This window comes from Carassius auratus, chromosome 6 (genome assembly GCF_003368295.1).
Source record: "Carassius auratus strain Wakin chromosome 6, ASM336829v1, whole genome shotgun sequence".
Taxonomy (NCBI): domain Eukaryota; kingdom Metazoa; phylum Chordata; class Actinopteri; order Cypriniformes; family Cyprinidae; genus Carassius; species Carassius auratus.
In genome coordinates, this window is record NC_039248.1 from 24,939,172 (window position 1) to 24,951,012 (window position 11,841).

Here is an 11,841-nt window from a genome sequence, read left to right on the forward strand (position 1 = left end):
GGTGTAAATCAAGAATTTACTCAAATATTCAAGGTTTAAGAATCAATAATTGAACACCACATATTGAGCGACCACTATTCTAAATACTGAATCAAATACACACTCATAAGGAAATTTCATGGCCACATAAGAAATATTGTTGCTTCATTTTATATAACTTGCAAAGTATTCATGGACCTGAATGCATGCAAGTAATCCATCATTTATAAGTATAACATGTAATCTGACAACATTACCTCTTTCTTGACCGTTCGCACTGCCAGTATTTTCTCAATGATATTAGCCTCATCTTCAGGGGGTTCCTGGGAAGAAAGAAGGTGGGCATTATTCCAGTGTGTTTGCTCCGCCCCTCCAGAAGTAGGGCAGGTCTGCGGTGTGGCATGATGGCAGATGTTGCCACGGTTACCTCAGCCTGCCAGGCGAGGGTAGAGGAAGACATGGCGGCAATCCGGCCCGAGCCCAACACAGCGATGGTCTCCCCGTCATCATCCACGACCTTGAAATCAAGATCTTCATTATACTTCCGCCGCTTCACTTGACGCCCTGATCGCCTCTTCTGCACAGAGAAAGAAAGAAATGAAGTTACACATTACATCCATATTATTAACAATCACCAAAAAAATTACATTTATAAATTAATTAATGGCAACAAAAATATCCATTATTCATCAATGGAATTATGGGGAAAATGTGTTTATGAAAATAATGCAAAAATAGAGAGAGAAAGAAAATTATTTAAACTCATTTAGTTTGTATAAATCTTTATGTACATTCAAAGATTACTGATATAACTTTGCCAGATCTCTAAGTGATTTTAAAGTCACACTAATTTACACAGTTATTTCTTTTTAATAATATTTATCCATTTTTTATGGACACACTTTTTAAAACAATGCGAATATTTACATTATTTCCTTCTAATTTCCAACAGACACAGTGAATTAAAATTATACAAATTCTATACAAATTCATATATACATAAATACTGTATACAGACACACACAAACACACACACATTTTATATTATTTTAATGCTGCAATAAATGTCTCACTTTGATTTTAAATAATTTTAAATAAATGAAACACTAAGTGAGTGGAAAGTTAAACTAAACATTAAAACATCAGGACAAAGACATTAAAATTAAATGTCCAATATCATCCAAAAAACAAAAGCGGTTGTTGATAACTGACAGGAAAGCTATATTGTGCATCCCTTGTTTTTGTGGTAATTGTTAACATGCCACTGTTATCTTGAATAAAAGCAGGGAAATATTTCGAGGAATGTTCAGAATTTTCAACATGAACTTTGAACATGGGACTTCAGGATTTGGTATTTGTGTAAATACAGATCATAATTCTTCTACTCAGGAGAAACCCATATGCCAGATGAGGATGGTTTCTGGAGAACTCACAGTGTTATCCATAGGGTCGATGCTTTCCTCACCGGTGGCAAGCGTGCTGAGAGAGGTTGTGTCATCACTCTCCACCATCTCAAGTACAGCATCACTTTTCCTCTTTCCCTTCTTCTTCTTCTCCGGAGGCATGGCACCCTGCTCTCTATATAACACAGCAACAAAACACTCTTAAAGTTATCTTACCTCCAGTGTTGCTCAGGTTGACCGATCGGAGAACAAACCACCCAAGGACTTGTTTGAGTGACAAGTATCTGGCCATATAATGGTACAAAACACAGACATCTGCTATGCAGACATTTACTGGTTTCTAAGTGGACAAGTAGGATGACAGTTTTGCTTGAGTGCAGCATTTGAATAAAATTGCATTTCAATGCTTTACTTTTGGAAAAACAAGTTGTGAGAGGGAACCACAATTGGGTAAGGAAGTTTAAAAAGGAAATGTATCCAATCACACAAGATGATAGGCATAATCTCTTTTGGTCATAAGGCCATATTTGAGTGTCATCATAGTGGCATCGGATTGTTTAATACAACCCTGAAGAAAATTACATATTTGAGTATATTTTGAATGCCTGTGTAAAATGTATCTTTACTTCTCCAAGTACTTTAGAAAAAATAGCCCAAAAGGTCAAAGAGCCCTTTGCATAGTTGCAGGTTTCATTTTTGACCTTGGTTTTAAATTGGAAACCGGTAAGTACCTACATTCACCTTGTAACGCCCACAATCCCCTGTATCACATTTCAACCAATCAAGGCGTGAAAAGTTCTGTGATTGAGCTTAGCAAGAACAGTGCAGATATAATATATGCAAAATTGTCACATGCAAAGGATGCAATTTACTGAAAATAGACTTTTTTTAGACTAAATAGACTGAAAATGTAGCTTTGCATCACATGAATAATTTACATTTTAAAATATATTAAAATAGAAAACAGCTACTTTTAATTATAACAATAATTCACAATATTAAACTAAACATTACAGTATTTTTGATCAAATAAATTCTGCCTTGGTAAGCATTACAGACATCTTTCAAAAACACTAAAAAACCCTTTTAACAGTAATGTTTGTACATTTATAGTAATATTGCACCCATAAATGACAACTCTGTCATTTTTTACTCACTTTGGCTTCCTCCCTCTTTTGGAGGGCTGATGTGTTGCAGTGTTCTTGGCCTGTGTTTTCACTTTTACATCTTGACCTTTCTTTACTTTTTTGACCTCTTTTTGGGCTTTTGGCTCCCTCTTTTTATGATCCTTTTGTTCCTTCGCCACCTTTGCCTTTCTCGCAAGAAGCTCCTTCCCTTCCTTTTGCTCCCTTCTCTTTGGTTTAGCGTTACTCTCTTCATCTTTGTGCCACTCTGACTCTTTCTTGTCTTTTTTCCTTCGTTTCTTCTTCACCCTTGTCCCGCCCCCTCCATCGTCCTCCTCGCTGTTGATTGATAAGGGGCGGAGACTGTGACTGCTGGCCACAGGCCCTGCCTCCCGTAACCCAGAGTGTTTTGGGTGAGCCATGCAGTGATTGGGCGGCCCTCCAATGATCCGTAACTGTTCTTTGCCCAAGTGGCCGATGGGAAATGTAGTTTGTGCGTTTTGGTCAGAGGCATTCGAGGCAGCAGCGGATGGAGTGTGCTTAAGTACATGAGTGGCAGACATCTGGAAAAACAAGAGTTGGATTAAAATTAATTTATTTTTATAAACATTATTTGTGTTGTTTAAAACTGACAGATCTGACTAGTTAAGACTGTTCATCCAGTCTTTCAATTACCGTATTTTTCAGACTATAAGTCACACCTGAGTATAAGTCGCATCAGTCCAAAAATACGTCATGATGAGGACTATAAGTCGCATTTATTTAGAACCAAGAACCAAGAGAAAACATTACCATCTACAGCCGAGAGAGCACGCTATATGTTCTCAGTCTAGACTAAAAGAAATTGTTTTGGGGACTTTCATTCATTGGTTTAACCCTTTATGGTGCATATATGTAATTTTAAGGCACAAAGTGAATTAGCTTTATAATGTTTTCAATCCCTGTTCACACTCCCTTGATCTGAAACCCTATTTACATGTGCCCAATTATAAATAAGACATGGAAAAATCTCTTCACCCTAGTGAAACCATGAGATTCCCAACCTATGAGACATTAAAGGGCAGATTAAACAAAAATGTTCTCCTCCTTCTAAAGGAAAACACATGGATGAAGTAAACAGAATTCACTGTTGTATGCGAGCTTTGTGTTTATGGTACAAATTTAGCTTTGTACCTCTTATTCCGCAAAGCACGTTTATTTTTAACTGCGCCTAGCATTGCAGTACACATGTGGAACAGCACGCGCATGTGCAGGCAGACACACACACACACACACACACACACACACACACACACACACACGCACGCACCCCAACAGAGCATGCGACTGCAGGCAGGTATGGGGATAATGTCAATGAATCACATGCTTTCCAAAGCAAGCGGGCTGGAATCAGGGCCGTCGTCATGGCAACAGGCTCTAGACCAAGCTGTGGGAAGGAGGAACGTAAACACGCAGTCTCCGTGGTAACCCTTTCCATTCTGAGGTCTAAAACGCATCAACCTCATTGTTCTTGAAGGTAATCCTAGTGATATCAGCATGGGTAAAACTATACTTTTTGTACTTAACTTCACTGTATAAAGACAAATAGAGTAAAAAACAACTTCCTGCTAACGCCTTTTTCACTTTTACCCTTATGTTGTCCTTTTTCGAATGCTCTCCCTATGAATCACACACTTATGTATGCAAACCCATACGTACAAGTGCATGGAACCGTGCATACATTCTCTCACATAAGCGTGCGCAAACACTGCAGACTATTCCCGTGACGTGCTGCAGTATGCATGCTTGCCAGGCAAATCTGCCAACCGCAAGTGCACACACGTACACACTTTGCAATCAAATTCCCTATGAATCAATACCAACTCCCAACTCCCAAACGCGACAGCTGCAGTTCAGTCAATGCCAGCTCTAAACCCGAACACACCTTGCTCAAACGTGCGTTATAAAACATGCACACACATCACTCACACTAATATGCATCCACCTCTCTGTCAAATGCACAGCAGCGGTCATGCTAACTGCAATAACAAAAAGCATAATAACAGAAGAATTAACTGTTTTGGTCGTTTAACTGCTCTGTGCAACTGTAAGCCTCCCTAAATAAAGTCCATATTCTTTTGCTCATGGTTTCAGACAAAAACTAAAAACAAACTGCATACTTAGATGATCACAGGCAGATGCGTAGCACACCGTCTACTCAATGAAAATGAAAATACTTGTGTTCAAAACACCTAGACAGAGAAGAACATAAGGCAGGGGTCTCAAGAAAACTTGGACTATTTTTAACCTGACATGTCACCTACAACATGTGGTGCTCAGCAAAAGACACAACACAATGGCCCTGGATGTGCATCTTTAAAAACATTTAAAAGATACATACTGTGCAAAGCAAAGTAGAATCATGGCACACTTACTTACAAAAAAAAAAGCTAAAATGAGGGCAAAAAAAAAAGATATGAATACAACAAAGTGATTCATCCTAAGGAGGCAATAACATGAGAAGTGATACAAATACAAAGTTTCAAACATTATCTAGATGATTACTGGCTAGAACACGGAGGGAAATAATCAACAGTGAAAGCTCTGAGACAAAGTGGTAACATCAAGAGGGTTCAGGTGCAAGCTGAAATGCTTTTAAACAAAATAAAAGTGAGTTCACATGTATGATGGACACTTAACTGCTTTTCGTTAACTATCTGCTCCAACTCATCCATTATAAATACATTTACTTATTTACACTACTGTTCAAAAGTTTGGGGTTTGTAAGATTTTATGTTCTTGAGAGAAGTCTCAAATGCTAACCATGGCTGCATTTACTTGATCAATCATATACTAAAAACTGAAATATTACTAGAACTCAATATGAGCATTTTCTATTTTAATATATTTTATAAAATGTAATTTATTCCTGTAATGCAAGGCTGAATTTTTAGCATCATTCCTCCAGGTTTAAGAGTCACACGATCCTTCAGAAATCATTGTAATATGCTGATTTGCTGCTCAAGAAACTATTATTATCAATGTTGAAAAGAGCTGTGATTAATATTTTTAAGGGAAACCATTATAGGATTTTTTTCTTCAAAAAGAAATCTAACTGACCCCAAACTCTGAACGGTAGTGCACATCCATTAATCCAATAGTTTTACTATAATAATTTAATAAAAAATAAAATAAATAAATGTTTCTGTACAGATGCCCTTAGGTCAAAAGCTCAGGAAAAACATGAATTAATCCAATGGTAGTGTCCACTGTATATTTTGAAACAGTGACTGGAACAGTGGGCGTTTTTTCTTCAAGATTAATGACAACAACAGTCAGAAATATCAGACTCAATTGCAAAGTCTCCTTTGACTTGTTAATCACTTTATAAACCTGCAGTGATTTCAAATTGGTCAAAATCAAGTCACAGTTTAATCTGGTGTGAATCCCTGCTGGTTCCTCAGAAAGGCCTCACAATGAAGCTCTCAGGGTGCTTAGGAAGTGCCCTTTAAATCACTGGCCTCGCTGTTCGGGAATGGAAAACTAAACTGGCCTAGTTTGATTTTGACACCACCAAAATTCAAATCCAAATGCAGATCAGATTATTTGCATCATGAGAGTGACATGAAACTACCAGAAGAACGTCTGAGTGTGAAAGCGGTTCTTTGGCCTTTCTAAACTTCAGTGTTTTTTTATTCTTTTTAAGACATTAATAATCTGCTGATGTCTCCAAAGTGCTTCTCAAAAAAGGTGGTCACACTGTCAAAGCAATGAACATATAAATCCCGTTGAACAGACAATATGACAGAGTTTTAACCCATCCAAGTTAACTGCTTCATTGCTGTACTGACTACTGACACACAGCCATTCTTCACTTCAAGAAATCCCAGCGCCGAGTCTAGATCCACTGCGCCTGACAGCAGACCAAAAGCCTCCCTGATCCGCCTGACAATCCGACAGCTTCACAGAAGTGTCCTAGGGTGGTTTTCCACATAAAGGTGAGAAATGCTGTACTTTTCTCGAAACCAGGAAAGCCTTACTACAACACACCATGTCTAACATTGACATTTATTTACCGATGCAGCAATAGTGATCAAGGGGGACGCACGAGAGATGGAAGAAGTTTGAGTGATGCTGACATTGATTTATGTTCTGTCTAACTGGTGCATGATCACAACACTGGCTGGGATTTATTCACAACTCATAAATGTCACAACTGATTCTTTGTACTAATTACTATGGTCTGAAAAGTGTTGAAATAGGCAGGCACACATGAATACATAGACATGCCTGATGGATGATCAAAGAGAATTAATAATATATATATTTTTTTAATTTTGGTGCACCACTAAATTGAACTGTTTTTTACCTTCCTAATTTTTTGACTAACTAAAATTTCCCACACAGATGAATAGACATTAAGGAATATTTAAATACCGATTTCATGCTCCAACCAATGTGTTGGACTCTACAGACTGAAGTAATGTTCAACTTTGACATTTCAAAGCACAGCCAATGATTGATAGACAATTAGCATGATTGGGTGGGTGTTTCCAACCTGAAAATCAAAACAAGCTGGAAGAGAGATTGTACAGATGCACAGAACACAATGTCAAAGGGACATCATGCAAACTGCTGACTGAACATCTTTTTCTGCTACACCCCACACCTTCTTTACAAGTACTTCTGTTGTATTTCAGGGGATTTCTAATCAAACATTAACAAAGCGAAACTGAGTTAAACTAAGTTAAACATTATCATCATCTCTACATCCTCAACTAGAAGTACGAGGTGTGTATGGAGGTTAAGTAACTTCTTGTTCTGAGTGCTAATCAGACGTGTGCAGGTCCACACTGGAGATCTCCACAGATTCCAATCACATCAAAAATCACACAAAACATGATTTCAGAATTGCCATAGTGTTTTATGTAATTTTTTGTATCTAAAGAAAAACACACTACTTGATGATGCAGATATAGAAAAATGTTACAAAATGTTGCATTCAATTATTTTTACTGCTACTTTTTCAAAAAACAACATTTAGATTCAAGGTGAACGCCTAAATGCCAATACTATGATGATTCAAGTAATTTCTGTACGAATATCTAAGAATTATTTACATTCATCTGTAAAATAATGAAATATTCATGCTATCCAAAAATGCATATCCAAAGATAAGCCAAAATGTGTGTTGGTACCAAATGTACACTGAGCCAATAATTAATAGCACAGCTATATGCTAAAGCACTAATATGAAAAGCACAGATGGTGCACATTAATTGGACTTGTAGCAGCAATGTCAACAAAATGCCAATGTGATTATTGCCAAAATTATACATTTAAACTTCTTGTAACTTTGTGGTTGGAGTTTACACTAGGTTTAAGTCATACCAGGTGCTGCAGAAAGCATATTCGTACCACATGCCAAAAGATATTATATTCAGAATTTTAGCATTTACCTGTAGGACAGCAATCTTTGCACCAGCCAGCCTGCGCTGACAGTACCTACACTTCTAGAGAGTGTCTGACCCAAGCATCAACTCAGAGCTGGAGTAACCGAGATTCATTATGAAAAAAACTCTGAAAACACTGGAGGTAGATTCAGAAGATTACATTTCAAGAAAAACAAAAGATATATTCCATTTGATGCTTTCCTAACAAACAATAACAATAACAATTCCTTACATTTATATAGCACTTCTCTAAGCACTCAAAGCACTTTACATGAAAGAGGGGATCTCCTCATCGACCACCAGTAACAGCAATATAACCAAAAAACAGCTATTCATTAGCTCAGGCTACAAAGAAATGATCTGCCTTGAATTATCATCACAAGTCAAAAGTAACCAGTAATTGTGACAGAGTGTCCAAGTTTATAAAATGGATAGTTACCACAGCAAATTCTGATTGGATGAGTCCCTTTCAAAGGCATATACACATATATACATATGCACAGGTGCACATTCTATCGAACACAGAAAGCTGCTTTGATGCTTGGCAACCATTAACATGCTGCAGCTGACAGAAGTGTTTATTTGAAGGGGTCATATGATGCTGCTAAAAAGAAAATTATTTTGTGTATTTGTTGTAATTTAATATGTTTATGTGGTTTAAGGTAAAAAAAAAAATCATTATTTTCCACATACTCTGCATTATTGTTTCTCCTCTTTGCCCCACATTCTGAAACAAGTCGATTTTCATAAGGCTCATCGGTCTGAAAAGCGAGGTGTGCTGTGATTGGCCGAATACCTCAAGCGTGTGGCAGAAATGTTACATCCCTTAACATATTTTGATCCCCTGTCCGGCCGGAGCGATGAGACATAAACATAAAACCCATTATAAACATGATATTGACATGATTTCTAGTCGTGTTCTATTTTGGAAGGCCAAAAAAAACAATTTCGTTTTCTCAACGAAACAGCGTCATACACCACAGCCTTGAGTGAGCGAAGTCCTCCGGCCTAAAGTGAGCCGTGGTCTAGAGTGAGGGGAGGCCGGCTTGGATGAGCAGAGGTGGGTCGTGTTGAGAAAGGTGTGGACGCCGAATTCTACGAAGGAGCTTGTGGCAACCACATGTGAAGACACACATGTGAAAGGTACGCCTTCTTTTTTTGCGTGAACATCTGGGCGGCATTATGAAAATCTTCCCACATAGTGACGTAGAGATGTGGGAGCATGTTAGAACGAGCCGTTTTAGGAGCTTGTTACACTCCAAAAAGGAAGGAAAAATTTAAATCGCATCATATGATCCCTTTAACAACACATATTACCCAGGCTACAATCACTAAAATCACAGCCATGCATAATTCTGAAAAAGAAAAAAGCTACATTAAATTAAAAAATAAAACATATGATTTACAAAAGGGCAGTAAACATTGTCTTGGCGACACAAAGTTGATATTGCAACAAAAATGAGAACCTAATTAAATCTCCTGGACTGTGAACAAACAACTGAAAACCAAATAATCTTCTTGTGGAGGACATATAAACTATGTGAACAAACAAATTTCAGAAGCTTTCTGCACAATTCACATGCATCTCAAATCCTAATCGTAAACCTACAGTCTCAGGGTAAGTTAGCATCAGGGTAAGTTTAACTACCTAATAAGCTTTGAAAAAAAGATTGCAAATAGCACTTTAAATATTAAAGACAAAAAGTAGGTTAAATAAGGTTGAGAATCTTTCTGAAGTACAGCTATAGTGCAAGGACTAAAACTTATGCTAATTTTGCAATGATGATGAAAGTGTGAGAGACGGTGTGAGAGAAACTGGGAGAGCGAGATATACAGGGAACTCTCACACAGTGTCTGACAGAAACACATGTGATACACCAACCTGCTTGTCCTTCTTTTGTATTTTCATTTTTTTCTCGATCTCTGTGTCTGCGTCTGGAATACAGAGATACAAGGAGTCATGAATACAGAAATTATGCAAAGCATAAACCAACTTTAAAAATATATATATTTTGACAATAAAAGCATTGAGTGTGGTTCCATTTAGAATGCACAACAAAAGGCAGTTCAAACTTCTTCATCATTAAATAAAAAAGTATATATATTAATAAATACATAATAGAACTAAATTAGATTAAAAGTGCATATTAGGAATAAGGCTGCAGTAGACATTACAAATATTTAGGATGTCAATAAACATTCTTATTCAACATTACTATACAAAGTCATTTTATATTGCATCACTTCCCGTCACCAAGACATAACTTAATAACAAGTGTGTATTGTTCAAATGACTGACTTGCAAATTATGAGCACTTAAACTTCTCTCCACTTTCGCAACCTATTTTATTAAGTTTAAATTTCTAAAGGGTTTACTTAAAATAATTTGTACTAGTTTGAAAGATCACTAAATCCAGAGCCATTTGATACTAACTTACTGGTTCCTGAAGTTGCATTACTTAAAGTTAGTGTCAATCTACCTGTGGTGCACTGTCATTGAGTTAAAACTAAAGACATTAAAATCTTTAGAAGTGACATAAATGTGTAATAACCACAAAATTACATGATACTAACTATCACATTGCTTGAGGTAAGACAGCTGTCAATCTACCGGTGATGCTCTTATAATAAAAAGCTAAATACAACATTATTAGTGGCATAAATACATATCCCATAATTTTCACCATATTTAGGTGAGACCCTTGCCTTGATACTAGGAGTCATTCTACTTGTTGTGCAATTTATTGTAAAAATGTAATGTAAAATGAAGTGTAAATGTAATGAAAAGTATGACGATTTGACACGAATGCAACATCTATGGTGATATAACTATTTTTACACATACATTTCAAAAGGTTTACATTATAAACCAAATGGACCCCTTGATATGAACTAACCCATTCATTGACCTAAGACAGATGCCATCTACCTGTGGTGCACTATCATTGAATTAAAAACAAAAACATTAAGTTAGGAAGCATTATTTGTGATAGAAATCTATAATAATCACATAATTTGATCATAAACAAAGTGGGATCCCAAATACTAACTAACCTATTGCATGAAGCAAGTCAGGTGTGAAACTACCGGTCATGTGTTATTATTGTATATAAAAAAGAAAGGCAGACTAATGCAACATCATTGGTTGTATAAATCCACATGCACGTTTATAAATCCACCTAAACACTTTAATTTCAAAAGGGTTACATTATAAACCAGGTGGGCCCATTGATACTAACTCATTCCTGGAGTTAAGACAGGTGTCGATGTAACTGAGGCATTTTTCATTGTAACGTTATATAAAAGAAAAGGCATACATCTGTTACAATAACGGTTTCATATTAGTGACAAAAATCAATAAATAACAGTGTTTCATTTCAACAGTGACAATAGCATAAACCAGGAGTTGAAGTAAGCCACATGAGTGCTAGAAGTTACATTGTTCCTAGTACTTGATAGCAGTCATGGGATGCTTTGTGCCTCAACAGATGCCAAACTTGCCTCTTAAACACTCTTATAAAAAGCCCAACATCGTGTCCCATATACATTAGCCCATGTAGGGCGCTAGCCAGCGTGCTAACTGTAATGTCACGGCAACGGTGCTCTATATTTCAGGCGTTGCACGCGTGAAGAGCCGCTCAAACTCCGCGGAGGGACCGTCAAACGCGACCTCACCTACCTGGACACGCCGGCTCCGGACATCAGTTAGCCTACAAACCTACGCGTTCCTCTCTCCGCATTTATTTCCAAGGACACTAAACGCCATGACAGTTTAGAAAAATGCATAAAAAATTAGAGGGGGTGGGAGTCGGGGAAGGGAAAAAAAACTCAGAGCAATTTCTTTAATCCAAACGCACAACAGCAGTTCATTCATGAGGGGATGCGAGAGTTTGACGCGACCGC

At 37.2% G+C, this 11,841-nt stretch overlaps 1 protein-coding gene across 3 annotated transcripts in view; it reads right to left on the reverse strand.

The window, feature by feature from the left end:
* Positions 1-11,841, reverse strand: part of chd6 (chromodomain helicase DNA binding protein 6) — a 35,946-nt gene that overhangs the window by 23,121 nt on the left and 984 nt on the right. For 2 of the 3 annotated variants that reach the window (XM_026265961.1, XM_026265958.1), the window contains exons 2-6: positions 9,821-9,873; positions 2,540-3,069; positions 1,413-1,557; positions 407-556; positions 237-302 (exon numbers count right to left, since the gene is read on the reverse strand). In XM_026265961.1, the coding sequence (XP_026121746.1) occupies positions 237-302; positions 407-556; positions 1,413-1,557; positions 2,540-3,069; positions 9,821-9,847 (918 nt within the window). In that variant the 5' untranslated portion in view covers positions 9,848-9,873. Of the gene's footprint in view, positions 1-236; positions 303-406; positions 557-1,412; positions 1,558-2,539; positions 3,070-9,820; positions 9,874-11,617; positions 11,777-11,841 lie in introns of those variants that run through there. The other variant, XM_026265960.1, reaches the window with a different exon arrangement.